Here is a 15,351-nt window from a genome sequence, read left to right as displayed (position 1 = left end):
GGAGGTGATGGAATCTCCATCCTTAGAGGTTTTTAAGGTGCAGCTTGACAAAGCCCTGGCTGGGATGGTTTAGTTGGGGTTGGTCCTGCTAAAGTAGGGGCTTGGACTAGATGATCTCCTGAGGTCGCGGCCAACCCTCGTCTTCTATGATTCTATGAGGTCTTGTCTCACCCTCTTAATTGGACGACATGGCAGCGCCTGTTCTGAGACAGGAACACTTAGATCTGTTTCATTTTTGCTGCACCTGTAATTTACTTTCCTCGCCTTTCCAAATAAACCCTCCCTGTCTCACAAGCCAGATTTTATCTGACCCGCAAGACTGCCAAAACTGGTTGGAGGTTTTAGTCGTCTGCTGAAAATTACAACCAAAAACGACTTTATTTTCATTTGAGTCAACATCTCTAGTGAAAAATGTGTGTCCAGAGAAAGAAATTTGCAAACCAAGAAATCTGCACTTGACAGCTAAAGACAAATGAGAGAAACTGCTGAAAACACAACATTTCGGACCCAACACAAATGGAAAACCAATGGCCAAAAAAAAAAAGAGTCAATTTGGGGTTATGAACTTTGTGATAAAAATAAATCCTTGTGAGGAAAGCTGAGGCTTCCTGGGGAGTGGCAGAAAGCCGAATGACAAATATTCCCTTTGAAATTAGAATCTTAATTTGTTAATTTTAGAAATAACACTCTGAAATATCACCAACATAATTAACCCCAATGGGTTAGCGCAAGACAAAGCATATGACCCTGTATAAGATATATAAGAGGATGCTCGAGACCATTCTTTCAAGAAGAGAAGATGTTTCTCATGTCACGATGAGCGTACATCGGGAAAGAAGAACAGCAGAAACCATTAGGTAGCCAGTGAAGGTCTCTGAAGAGGATTTTCTGAAGGAGAATGAACGGTAAATATCCCCACGGCTATGATAGGAAACACAACATTTGGCTGAACAGAGCAGAATTATAATTCAGCCAAAACCCAATTTGTGAAATGTAATCATATAAAATGCAAGGGGCTAGATTTTTAAGGTACTTATGCACCTCTTGTGCTTTTCAAAAGCACCTAGGCACCTCTACTCATTCATTTGCATGGGAGTAAGCCAGCTAGATGATTTTGAGAATCACAGTGGGCCCCTAGAGACCCTGGGCATTCTGGCTGAAAATCCTCAGGTGACGTCAATCGTAATTCTCATTTATTTTCCTCGGAGCAGGCTATGAGTTATGCACCATTGCTCAGATTTTTAAAGCCAAATAAGGAATGTCGTATTTAAATCCTTTAGTGAACTTTGCAAATGTGGACCTATTGTCCTGATTCTACTCCTCTTGAATGCTGGGATTTCCAATGGGATTTCAGTGGAGTTTGAGTATCTATTTTCATTAGAATATCTCAGCTTAGTGGGATAAAAATCCCATCGTCTTTAAAAACCACTGTGAATAATTGCCTTCTTCTGACATCCATAATGTGGGCTACTTTTGTTTCAGTGGTGGTCTCAATTTTATTTATTCTGGGTACCGTTTGAAGTTCCTTAATCTCACTGCCTAGATATTATGGAGTCTGTGCTATATAAAAGCTGCAGACAAGTGATCGCTTACAGAATGGGTGCAGGAAAACTTGCATCAAATCTTTGGCATAGCTTCATCTACTCGTGAGTCTACTTCTCCCAGTTCAGTAAAGCATCCCAATTCCACGATATTAATTCCATGCCTGGACATCACTTACTTTCGTCAGCCCACTTAACAACATGGCTGATCTGTATCTGTCCTAGCGGCTTGTATGAATCTTCTGCTGCTTCCACCAGATTGATGTAGTCATTTAAGTCAGGCAAGAGATACTGGTGCTTTCAGAGGAAGAAATTCAAAGTTAAGTTCTTCCCAGAAGACCTGTTCCTTTATGTCAAATTTGGCATTGCTGTCTTGCAATTTGTGCAGATTTTAAACTTTTGCAAAGTAAGTTTATAAAGCGACCTGAATGTAGCTTTGTTCAATTACCCCAGTATTCCTTGCAATCAGTTTGCACAGCTGTAAACGGTTCCACAAGGTGCAAAGCAGGGGAGAATTGGGATGGTAGTGTTTAGTTTAACAAACTCCTTCCCAAAATTGAGAAAGTAAAGAAAATGGGTTTCCCAGTGTATTAGAATCGACTCAAATAAGGAGTTTTCCCCAAGGAATAGGGCAGTATGCTGCAAGTGGATGTAGTTAAAAAGTGAAAATCCAGCCTTGTGAAAAATCACGGCATTTAAAAGTTGCTTTTGTTCTGAAGGATTTGAAAAGAAATAATTCTGTGTGTGTGTGTGTGTCTCTCTCTGCCTCTCTGGTAACACACACACATATATATATACATATTGCAAAATGTTCATTAAAAAGATTACCAAAGTGGTCATAGCCAAAAAGCAGACTTTATTTTTCACCCAAAATTAAAAACATCACAGATTTGGGAAAATCAATTCTGCAATTATGTTTTTAAAACAAAAATCAGGTTTCACAATATCAGCAAGTTAAAGAAGTATGGGTTGGATAAACGGATTATAAAATGGATAGAAAGCAGGCTGGATTACCAGGCAGTGATCAACAGCTCAATGTCCAGCTGGCAGCTGGTAACAAGCGGAGTGACCCAGAGGTCAGCCCGGGGCCGTTTTTTTTCAACATCTCCATTAATGATCTGGGGGATGGAGTGAACTGCACCTTCAGCAAGTTTGCAGGTGAAACTTCTTCACTAGGAGGGTGGTGAAGCACTGGAATGGGTTACCTAGGAAGGTGATAGAAACTCCACCCTTAGAGGTTTTTAAGGTGCAGCTTGACAAAGCCCTGGCTGGGATGATTTAGTTGGGGTTGGTCCTGCTTTGAGCAGGGGGCTGGACTAGATGAGCAGTATAAAATCCTACGGTGCACCCATCTGCATTTTTAGGCACACATTTCCCTTTGTAAATCTGCCCTGGATCTTCGGTTCCTCATCTTTAAAATGGAGAAAAATGCACCCTTTCTCCATAATAGAACTGTCTTCTTTATTTAGAACATATGCTTTTTGGAAGAGGGTCTCACCCTTTCACACTGCTATAGAAGCAAGGTGGGTGAGGTAATATCTTTTATGGGATCAACTGCGGCTGGTGAAAGGGACAAGCTTTTGAGCTTACACAAAGGACTTCTTTGGGTCTCACCACTATGTCTTTCTGCAGCAGCTAATGCAATGGGACTTTGATTTTGGTTAGATGTGACGAGCGCAACTGCAGTATGAGTAGGCTTGGAAAGAGAAGACCTTCTTCTCAGTAAATGTCACTAAACTTTGGTTTCCCTGCACACACACAAAGCGGCGGAAAAATACTTCCATTGATGATAATAAAAATTTACAGAGAGACAAAGTAAGAAAAATGCTGCTCGAAAATATGATTTAATGCTCTTTACTTTCTATATTTTGACGTCCGATACTGATAATTTATGTTTTAATGGTTTAAAGCTTTTACATTTTGAATCTCATCATCCTTAAATAATTATTGTCTGACCCTCCCCCCCATAATTTCCCACAAATGTGAACATTTAAATCGATAAAAATTTTAAAAATGCTTCAAAATAAACAGCTGTCATAATCTTAAATTAATAACAATGACATTCTGCCAAGCCTAAACACATACTAACTTACACTATTTGATTTTTCTCTAGGAACAATTTACCTGGAAAAGACGTGTGAAGAAAATCAAACCGCCATCACAGAATTCATCCTCATGGGATTCCCGAGTACTGAAACAGTACAGATGGTCCTCTTTGGTGTCTTTTTAGCGATTTACCTTGTGACAATAATTGGGAACTTCCTCATCGTAATTACCGTGTTGACAGATCGCAGTCTCCACACCCCTATGTATTTCTTCCTAGGAAATTTATCCTTCTTGGAAATTTGGTACACGACCAATCTGTTCCCCAGGTTGTTGTTTGCCTTGCTAACCAAGGATAACATGGTATCATTCACAGGCTGCATGGTGCAATGTAATGTCTTTGGTGCCCTGGCCGTTGCTGAATGCCTCCTTCTCACCGTCATGTCTTATGATCGGTATTTAGCTATTTGCAAGCCGCTTCATTACATGACACTCATGAATGAACAGGTTTGCATGCAGTTAGCAGCTGTTTCCTGGGCAAGTAGCTTCATAGGGACATCAGTCGTCGTATGTTTTCTGTCTAATTTAAATTTCAGTGGCCCCAATGAAATCGACCATTTCTTTTGTGATATTACATCCCTGATAAAACTCGCCTGCTCCGATACGTACTTAGTTGACAAAATTATGTTCTTCTTTTCTTTATCTGTCTCACTTTTCCCATTCTTCTTGATCCTGGGGTCCTACGTTTCTATTTTCAGGGCCATCCTCAGGATCCCTTCCAACATGGGGAGGCAAAAGGCCTTTTCCACCTGCTCGTCTCACCTTATCATTGTTAGCACATTCTATGGGACGTTGATTGCAATGTATGTGGTGGTGCCTACCTCAGATCACCCTCCGGTGCTCAACAAGATCCTCTCTTTGCTGTACACGGTGGTGACCCCAATGTTAAACCCCATTGTATATAGTCTGAAGAACAGGGAAGTTCACGAGGCTCTGAAGAAGCTCTTTAGTACAACATTAGCTTTCACAAGAAAGATGTGAAGATGACCTTTGGTCTTTTTTTTTTATTATTTTCACCAGGGATGGGCTCAGAATTGAAGATATATTGTATTTTTCTCCAGGATGTCTGATCAATGCATAGAGTCATAGAATATTAGAGTTGGAAGGGGACCTCAGGAGGTCATCTCAGTCTGGGGGAATTTGTGTGGATTTGTGGGAGTGGTGAATGAGGTGGGTGTGCTGTGCTGAGGGATTCTGTGTGTTTGGGGGCTATTGTGTGTGTTGGTTTTGCTGTTTTGTGTCTGGGGGGCGGTGCTGGAAAACCCCGGGCGGGTGACGAATAAGAGGTGTGAGTTGCAGTGAAGAGCTATGTGTGTTTGCGGGTTATTGTGCGTGTTGGTTGTGTTGCTATGTTAGTGACAATCTCTGCCCCAAAGAGATGACCATTTAAATAAAAATAACACACAAAGGGTGAAAAAGAAAACAATTTGCACAGCAAGCCAGAGGGGGAAGCTGGGAACAGAACCCAGGTTTCCTGACTTCTAGTACAGTACCCATTCCACTGGGCTGGGCTGCCTCTCTCATTTAAATATTTGAATTAGGCTGTCAGGAAATAGCCTAAACTAGATACTAAAGGGAGACAGTAGGAAGCCAAAATTAGAGTTAACGACTCACTGATTTTCTAGTTCAACCAGCAAATCAAGAAATCACAGCACTTTGCTTGATTTAGAAGGGACGTGACTCCAAATTATCTAACTCTTAGGGGAGTTCCAAAACCACCAGGCTATGGGTGTATTCTCCCTTGGTCTCCTCTTTGACACAATGAATATGGCGGCATTTATACAATGTGAAATAGCATCACCAGGAGACATTCAGAGCAAAACACCCCTGAGTGGCTTCACACATCTTCATACTAGGGATTCAAACCTGGATAGCTCACATTTAGACAAGGGCCTTAACGAGATAGATGCTATCCTCCTAAAGCTGACCCTGAAAAACGTTTTCCCACTCCAAACTAATTGGGTCAAATTAACAAATAGTTTCAGGTTGAGTACAACTGAATTTTTCTGCAAAGAAACTATTCATCTGAAAAATTGCACCTAATTCTACCCATTGTCCACTGGGTACTAGAAAATATGGTGTAAGGAATAACCCTTAGTGGGCAAAAATGATAGGTGAAGATGGAGAAATGTCTTAGAATGAGACTCATTCATGTCTAATTTCTATGATCTCATTGAAACTCACCTAACTCCCTTAGTCTCCTTGGCAAATCCCAGTCTAAAGGCCACATTTTTAAAGGAAGTAAAGTTCCTAGTGGGATTGTCCAAAGCACGTAGGCAGACAACACCTATAAAAAATCCTAAATGCCTTCAAAAATTTGGCTCTAGACCTCCTCCCTTCTTCATCTGAATGCTCTAGAGAAGGAAGACCAGGAGATTCTTATCATCCAAGAACAAGAGGACGGACCAGTCAATGAAATGTAAAGGTGACAGATTCAAAATTGTTATAAAATTGTTATATTTTCCACATAACACATACTTTAGTCTGTGGAACTCACTGCCACATGAAACCATCAAGGCCAAGAATCCAGCACGATTCAAAGAGGGACTGGACATTTACATGGACAAAAATCTTCTGCCGAGTTATAACACTTAATGCTAAAAACCTCATTCTTCAGAGCATAAATCAACGTTGAACTATTAGAGATCAGCCCTGGAGTTAATGTGTGGGGCACATTATCCCATATCTGCTACTGTGGGATTCTTACACCTTCCTCACCTAAGATAGGCAAAGAGTGACCGTGTCCTAAGCCTCCCTCTCACTGAGGTAGGTGTCTAAGTCCAGCAATGATTCTCCACGGCAGGCATACGCCATTTATGGATGAAGCAGGGTTGGGGGGAAGGAGAGGACACTGAATGAATGGCTCCAACCACACATTTCCTCACTTTTCTTCTTCTCTCTCACCAGCCCATTGAGCCTCCCATTAGTTATTTGCTCGGGAACAGCTTCAACCAAGAAGCCGCAGATCTCAGAGTATCGCCGTAACTCAGTGTTTAGAGCACAACACCTGAAATGTGGCAGATCCTGAAAGTAAAGCAGGAGAACAAGTCTTCCATTGACTGCCAGTAACCATTTAACTCCTGGAGATAGGAATTTTTATGGGATTTAGAGGCCTACAAACAACCTCCCCCTTAGCTTCCCTTCTTCCTGGAGGCTCACAACACTGGGCTGGTTACGCTGATCATCTTAGCCCTTTGTCCCCAACTACAGGCAGCCCACTCCTGGCTAAGAGACCAGGGTAAATTGGGGGTGTGGTCTTCCTGGAGGCCGGAGGACATCACTGGAATGAGAGGTAATGGTCCCCAACTGGAAGGGCTGGCCAGAATATAGAATTCATTTAAAAAGAAAAAATAAATAGAAAAAAAAAATACAACACAATTTAAAAGAGCAAAAATAAAATAAAAATCAGAAGAGAAAAACAATACAAAAAACTTAAAAATAATAATAAATACAATGATATAACACTAACATAATAAAGACAAAGAAAATGAAATTATATCAAACTTCCAAAAAGATAAAAATTAAGAGCTAGATGACACAAAATAAAGGGGAAGTCATAAAAAGAGAAAAAAAAATGTAAAAAAGTAAAAAAAAAAAAAAAAAGAATATTTTTAAAAAGAAAGCAAGAAAAAGAAAATTTTGAACTGAAATGTGCTAACTGAGAGTCAAAGGGACCTTTGCTCCCAATCACCTTTTAGGAGTGTCTGTGTGCCCCCCAGTCTCTGCCCTTCAGGGCAGAGTTAACAGCAGTCTCACTCCGGCCATGAGGCCACCCCAGCCTGGGAGTGAGGGGCGGCCCCCTCCTGAGCTTCCAGACCCACAGACAAAGCCCGGGGGGAACCAATCCCATTTATACTTGCCGGACACAAGGCTCTTGCTCTTGTTGTACAGGAGGCTAGCTGACCCCCCTGTTGTACAATGAGCAATGAGGGCTCCCTCCGTGTGGGGCAGAGGGACACCCCGCGCTCCAGGGACGAGGTAGCTGGCGGACAGGCCCCGCGGGAGCGGAGGATGTCGGCAGGCTCGACTCTGCCTTTGACGGAGCCGTCCCCACTTGAGCAAGCGAGACTCTCCGCAACCTCCAGGCACCTCTTCCGCCAGTGGACGGTGACCCTGACTAGGCGAGAGACCCCCGGATAAAGCGAGAGAGAGACGGGGTGTCCCTCGGCTGGGCCCCCTGGGGCGAGATTCAGCCCAGCCGCAGCGGGGTACACAAGGTTCAGAGGTGGAGAGGGGAAGGAGAAAAAGAGCCGGGCTGGGGGCCTGCGAGCTCTCATCCCCTCTCTGCACCGGCCTGAGTGGGGGCCTCAGGGCTTTTCCCAGCATGTACCCAGCTAACACAGCCTTGTGACACGGCTCCGGGCCCAGCCTTCAGAATGAGGGGAGTGAAAAAGGCACGTCTGCCTCTGCCCAGGCCGGGCAGGAAATCCCTCCGCCCTCCTGGAACTGCCCCCTGGGGATCCAGCTGGAATAGTGGCTCATCCAGACTTCCAGAGCCTCACCCCAGGAAAGGGAACAGAAAATGTGTCTTTAAAATTCAACTTGATCTAACTGGCTGGGCCACGCAAGGCCCTGCACTCAGTGTGCTGGCATTTCTCTGTTTGTCTGTGTTTATTTAACATGGGAATGTTTGAAAATCGCATCCAAGCAGATTCCAGAATGTCAGGAAATGTTCTAGATCCTTGCATTTCACTTTAGTTTCACCCTGTCAATTTCCTGGTTTCCAATACTTCATTCGGGGATAATGACAACTTCCTTCTACTGGACGTTACTCTGAATGACTGATGCATGAAATCAACTTTTACTGCATCGTAATGTTGGGTGGAACTGGAAATACCCTCAAGGTTAACACAGGTTATTTTATCTTGGAATAACACAAGGGCGGAATCTCTGCTTTAAATGCAAAATGGATCTGAACCATACATATAGATCTGCAACTGTTTCTTCATTGGTGGTTGGCCGACTGGTTTAGTTATCTGCGTTCCTGAACAAAAATAATATTAAATTTAGCATGTAAAGGTGGTATTTAGAAAAGTGTTGAAATACCTTCCTGGAGAACAGAGATAGGTCAGCGCTGAGTGCTGTGAAAATTTCATGCTAAAAGGGGAAATTTGAAAGGTAACTGATATTGGGCAGGATTTGCATTGAAATGAAATTGACAGTTAGGGTGAAACTAATCAGAGATACAAGAGCCTAGAACATTTCCTGACATTCTGGAATCTGGTCGGCTGTGATTTTCAAAAGCTAGCGTGTTAGATAAACACAGACAGACAGAGAAATGCCAGCACACTGACTGCAGGGCCTCAGGCAATTTCTGTTTGAAGAAAACGTGACTCGTCCTTCCCCCAGATCTATGAAAATCCAGGCAGAGCTCAAACAAAACTGAGGCATGCATAAGCCGTTCTTACGCCATCCGTTATGAATTATTCCTCCAGTGCCCGGTCTTCTCCCCCAGGTGACAGGTGGGGCAACTGAGGCACGGAGAGATGAGGTCTTTCTGTTGCATAGTTAGGTGGAGGTCACAAGAGCTTCAGGTGACTTGACTTCCTCTCTATAACCCCTACTGCCTGGCTGCCCTTGTTATCGTTGTAGGCTGGGATTGTCAAGGCAGTCAAAGGGAGTTAGGCCCGTAAGACATGCATGCCTTACTCACCCTTAGGCTCCTCTGCAAATCCCAGCCTTCATATTTCTGAAAGTCAGGAGAAGTCCAGGCCTTGGAAGATGCCAAGTGAGACCCAGGGCCAGAATTACAAAGGGGTTTAGGCATCTAAAGAGGCTAATATCAATCTTCTGGGATTTGCAGTAACACCTCAGCAAGTTAGGTTCCTAAATCCCATTGAATGTCCATGGGATTTAGCTACCTCGCAGACTTCGGAGCTTTGGGAAATCCCAGTATATACCTGTCTCCACCTTTAGGTGCCCTAATCCCTTGGTAAACCTGGCTCACAGAAAGCACACAAGCTGGGCTGGAGTCAGGAAACCCTGGGGAAGATCCTAGGCCTGTGCTAGGCTGTGGGTCAGACTAGAGGAGCAGAACGGCCCCTTTTGGCTTTAAAATTAATGAGTCTGTGAAGTTTTGCCTCTGGGCCTCTGCTTCGGAGCTGTTCAGGTCTCTCAGGAGTGAGTCCCACAAGCCCTTAGGAAATAGACATGGGTAAATCACCTTCCTGCAGCATCACTCCTTTAATGCCAGCGACGCTCAAAGCCAGCTACACACTGCTCAGCTGCAGAGAGCAACCGGTCTGAGTCTAGTTGTGTCAGGTCATGCTGAGAGTGAGGGGTGAAAGGACTCTTACACACTTGTGTCCTTGGCGCCTAGATAGATAATGACCGAAGAATCCTGGAGCTGGACGACCGGATTCATCACCTGTTTGGGAAAAATCCACAGAGGCCAGTGTGCAATGTCCATTAAATATATGTGTGGGGATTAGCATACAAGGGACAGTTAAGACGGTTAAGACGGTGAATCAGAATTGCTGTCAGAACTCACTAAGGATTTCACTGTTAAGTTACTCAAACAACTAGGGATAGTCAGGGGTGAAAAAATTCCTCCAGTGGAAAATTTTAATTTTTCATCAAAAACTCCAAACCCTTTTTTTTTAGGCAACTGCAAACTTTCAGCTGAAAAGTGTGAAGTTTAAGATGAAAACAAAACGAGGCAGCTTGCTGAGTACTCAGTTTTCTAACAAAACATCACAGATCTTGAAGGAAAGCAGACACATGGTGAGAACAGTGTTTTGCTGAAAAAACAATTTTCCATCCAAAAAACCCAACCAACCAACCAAAATTCAACTGAAACTTTCCAACCAGACTTAAACTTCAAACAAGGCTGGGGAACCTTAATAACACCATAACTGGAATCCCATTCATTCTATTGCATCTGTTTTGATTTCTGTTTCAAAGGAAAGTAAAACTGAGTAATGGCAAAGCCGATACCCACAGATTATGTTTTATAGGGACTAGGAGCTTTGAACCCAGTTTCCGAGTTGCACCCAGCAGCCAGATCTGTCTATCCTGACATGGAGCTTAGATGGACAGGGAGGAGGTCTCTGGGACTAGAAACCTCTTTGTCTAGCACCATATCCAGGCTCCATCACTGCTGACAGCTGAGCACAAATACTGTAACGAGGTGCACAGAATATACACATAATACGACACAGCCCGTCCCCCAAAGAACACACAGTCCCCGGCAGAGAAAGGGAGGGAGGGAAAGAGAGTCCAAAGAACACACAGTCCTAGTAGACCCGGCAGAGAAAGGGAGGGAGGGAAAGAGAGTCCCAGGGAGGGGAAGTGACTGGCTGAAGGTCATATAGCAGGTCAGTGGCAGAGCCAAGGACAGAACCCAGGTGTCCTGATTGTCACTGACCCGCACTGCACAGAGACAAAGTCACAAGGGAAACAATACAGCATAGCAGTACCTGAGCCATGCGATCGCTACGTCGCCATCTGCCAGCCACTGCGCTACGAGAGAGTGATGAACAGGGGAGCTTGTGTCCAAATGGCAGCCGGGGCCTGGGCCAGCGGTGTTCTCTGTGCTGCATTGCACACTGGGAACACATTTGCAGTCTCCTTCTGCAGAGGCAACAAAGTGGATCTGTTCTTCTGTGAAATTCCCCAGCTACTCAAGCTCACCTGCTCTGACTCCTACCTCACTGAAACGGGGGTCATTGTCTTTACTGTGGGCTCAGGCTTATGCTGCTTTCTTTTTATAATTGTGTCGTATGTTCAGATCATCAGCACAGTGCTGAGAATCCCCTCTGAGCAGGGCCGGCACAAAGCCTTCTCCACCTGCCTGCCTCACCTCACTGTGCTCTCCTTGTTAGTATGCACTGGCTACTTTGCCTACCTGAAACCCCTCTCCAGCACCACGTCACGGCTGGATCTCGTGGTGGCTGTTTTCTATTCTGTGCTGCCTCCAGTGATGAATCCCATCATCTATAGCATGAGAAACAAGGAGATCAAAGCTTCCCTGCAGAAACTGACAGGGTCGTGGTTATCCACTAAAAATTAAAGGTCCATCTTTGTCTGTATAGAAATGTAATCAATAGGTGACGTTAGTGTCTCTGTGAGAACATGCTTTGCAATCTCTTTACATGCAAAGAGGTATTTACAGTGTCAAAAATGCACACTGTAGAAGAGTAAAGAGTTAAAAGCTGGACAAATGGTCAGGTCTAAGCTACAGGGAACGGGGTCATGGCACGGGGAAACCTTGTTTCCATTAATTGGTGTGAATTCTAATTAAAGTCTGTTATCTCTCTTCTTTCCCTCCCTTCCTGGCCATCTGCGAAGGGGATGCGGCTAACTATCACCACTCCTGCACAAGGCCAGGGTTGAAAGAAAGCATTATTTTCCTTCCCCCCTGCATGTCTTTACTTCAAAGAATGTTAGTGTAAAATTAATAGGTTTTGAAGTGATGTGCCTGCCCTCTGTATGGTGATCCTGTAAATAATGAACAGGGGCGGGTATAATTGTGTTCATCATGTAGTTGTTAACATTCATTTTATAGGTGTCAATGTAACTAAATAAGGTTCTATGGGGAGTTGCTGGAAATATATACATTTACATACAGGTATGGATAAAAGAATTGTATAGTAACCCCCTCGTTGCTCACTCGTGGCGTCGAGGTGGAACGAGCAGGCAATAAAGGTTTCCGTCTCCTTAATCCACACCCTGGACAACCTGTTTGGTTATTTCTAACACACACAAACTCAGCTCAATGGAGTTACTGTAGATTTACAGTAGTGGAAATAAGCTCGGAATCTGTTTACCTACCTATGTCTCTCTCAGGTCTCTATACTGCCACCAGTCCCTGGGCTAGCTCAGTACCTTCCTCAGAAAAGCAGCAGCCAGATCAAAGTCTAGTGAACTTGATGAGGTCATTGGGTCATCTCCTTTTGGGCATATAAACTCTGCTTGTGTTCTGCCGGCTGTTGGTTTATTGCTTGCTTGTGTAACTCCGAGGGATATGACGGTATAAAATCCTAAGCTCTGTGTTGTGGACATATTGCCTAGCTGACAGCACATTCCTGCTGTCTCTCAGGGGCCGCGCGTTGTGCTGGATTCCAGACAGCTGCCCTGGCTGGGACAGGTCTTTGACACCTGGCTGAAGGACCATCACTGACAGCCGTCAAGACTAGGCTTTTGGGGGTCATTGATTTTTATGGTCTTTGAATGAATTGCTATGCCTGCCCCGGGAAAACAAGCAGCTAGAGAATGGAACATCACAGTTTAAACCCATGGCACAGAGACGGGGGCCTGGTGAACAGCACTGTTTTGCTTTCTGCAGTGAGAGACCGAACATGGACACAAACAGGACGGACAGAAAGAAGCAAGAGGGAAGGAGCGACTCTACCCAGCCGGAAACGCTGATGAACCTGAGACTCACGGAAGGGGTGAGATCAGACCACGGGAGGGGTCTGCGTCTGCCCTCAGCCGAGGGCACCTGCAGGATGGTGGAAATGATGCGGCTGTAGGACACGAAGATGAGCAAAAATGGAACCAGCGAAAGGAACACCGTAAGGATAGTAAGAGCAACTTCATTGTGGCGGGTGTCTGTGGAGGCCAGACTCATCACAGGGAGAATGTGGCAGAAGAAATGACTGATTCTATCAGACCCACAGAAAGGCAGCGTAAATATGGAAAGGATGTGTCCAAACGTCAGCAGGATACCAATGGTCCAGGAACCAGCTGTCATCTGAGCGCAGAGGATTTGGTTTCTAATGAGGGTGTATTGCAGGGGATGGTATATGGCCACGTATCGGTCATACACCATGACAGAGAGGAGGCAGCACTCCGTGATGCCAAAGAGAGCAAAGAAAAACATCTGAGCGCCGCAGCCCGCAAAGGAGTTGGTCTAGGTCTCCGACAGCAGGTTCACCAGCATCTTGGGCTGGGTGACTGAGGTGTAGCAGATCTGCCAGGAAGGATAATTCCTGGGGAAGAAATACAAGGGGGTGTGAAGGGCAGAGTCAGCAATCATGACAATAACAATCAGTGGGTGGGTGACGGGGGATGGATCACTCGATGATGACCTGTTCTGTTCATTCCCTCTAAAGCACCTGGCATTGTCCACTGTTGGAAGACAGGATACTGGGCTAGATGGACCATTGGTCTGACCCAGAATGGCTGTTCTTATGTTCTTATAATTTGTATGTTCTATTACGTTGTAAAATATTAAAATGTAATATGTAATACATGATTATATGTATACATTATCTATACTTTAAGATATTTTATTTTACATTATACTTAATATTTTACTATATTGAATTTAACAAAACATTTCAATAACGTCCTTTTGAGGGTTGTGAATCCTAACTTTATTCAGAATTTCCATTTTTAAACATATTTAGGTGCTCAGTGGGATTTTCAAAAACATCTTCTAAGGTAACCTTAAAGCGTTGCCTACCAGGTTGGTGTGTATTTGTGTACCTTACTTTCACATTAAGTAAAAGCAGAGTATGTGGATAGCTAGCTTGCTAGATAGCTAGATACCTAGATAATAAAAGCCAATTATTGTGCCTTTTTCTTGTTCATGACTGTTGATGTCCAGATCAATGATTTCCTTGAAAGGATTCATTCTTTGGTGTTATTCATCAAAGAATGTATGTGAATCTTTCTTACTCCATAGCTCATTTACAAGAACTTCATGATGAACATTGCCTGTGAGCCTTGAGCTGTTTTGACTTGACACATTTTAGCATGCCCCGTTTCCCTGGCCTTTTTCGTTACAATGGATTATTACAATTGGTTTTCTTAAAAAAACTAATTCAGGTGGTTCAAATTGTCATAACTTCTTGTCCAAACACTCAATGATTATGAATTTAAAACTCATCTCCTTTGAATATTCTGATCTAAGGCACTGATCTAAATATATATATATATATATATATATACACATATATATATATGGTGCTTAATTGTAACGTGAGAGAAGTATCACTGATGGCTAACAGCTAAACTCATCCTTAAGTTTGCTTATTTTTTTTAAATTAAGGAGTTCATGTCACAGTGCTTGGAGTGGCTCAGAGCTAAGTGTGCCAAACTCAGGTCAGACCATCAGAAACCAGGGCAGACACCCCAGACTGGGGGTACATTCCATCATTAGATTTCACCATGCAGTAGTGAAAGTGTGCTCCTGGATCACTATATATCACTGTCATGGTCACAGATGGTCCCCTTATACTCTCTAGCTTCTCTTTACCTCAGACAAAGAGGACTTTGTGATAAAGGGTTATGAAAACCAGAAATCATATAAACTAGATTCTTCCAACCCCAAAGGATCGGTCGCTCATCCTAGATTATTGGGTGCTCAGGTTCTTACCAAAAACAACACAGCACCCAATTCTTTCGTAAACCAACTGCAGACTTCTTAACTAAGAAAAAGAAATGACAGAAATATCGAGAGGTTAAAGCAGATAAAATACATTACAGCTGGATCAGACTGTGCTGTCTAAATGGTAGCAGAGTAGTCGTAATCTGCCAGTCTCTTACTGTCTTCATGAGTTCCTCGGGGTTGACCCAAGTGGATTTGGGGAACTCTGTCTTGTATCTGGAAACTCCCCTGGCAGCATCCAAAAAGATCAGAGAATCCCATCCAGTGTGCCTTTTTTTAGTTGAAAACAGTCTATCAATCCTTTTCAGCACACCATGACTCTTGCTTTGGTCACTAAAAGCAGATAAAGCTTGTGGATCTCCCATTCTCCAG

General features: G+C 43.7%; 1 protein-coding gene across 1 annotated transcript; it reads left to right on the top strand.

Moving 5' to 3' along the window:
• Window positions 1–3,692: 3,692 nt before the first annotated feature.
• LOC137146735 (olfactory receptor 6P1-like) lies at window positions 3,693–4,625 on the top strand. Its single transcript, XM_067538223.1, has one exon. It carries the CDS (start codon window positions 3,717–3,719, stop codon window positions 4,623–4,625), a length of 909 nt encoding a protein of 302 aa, XP_067394324.1. The 5' UTR covers window positions 3,693–3,716.
• Window positions 4,626–15,351: the final 10,726 nt, after the last annotated feature.

This window comes from Emydura macquarii, unplaced genomic scaffold, assembly GCF_026122565.2.
Source record: "Emydura macquarii macquarii isolate MOO-44397 ecotype Brisbane River unplaced genomic scaffold, CSIRO-AGI_Emac_v2 contig_479, whole genome shotgun sequence".
In the NCBI taxonomy this organism is placed as follows: domain Eukaryota; kingdom Metazoa; phylum Chordata; order Testudines; family Chelidae; genus Emydura; species Emydura macquarii.
Note: the sequence above shows the minus strand (reverse complement) of the source record. Positions and strands in the feature narration are given on the sequence as shown.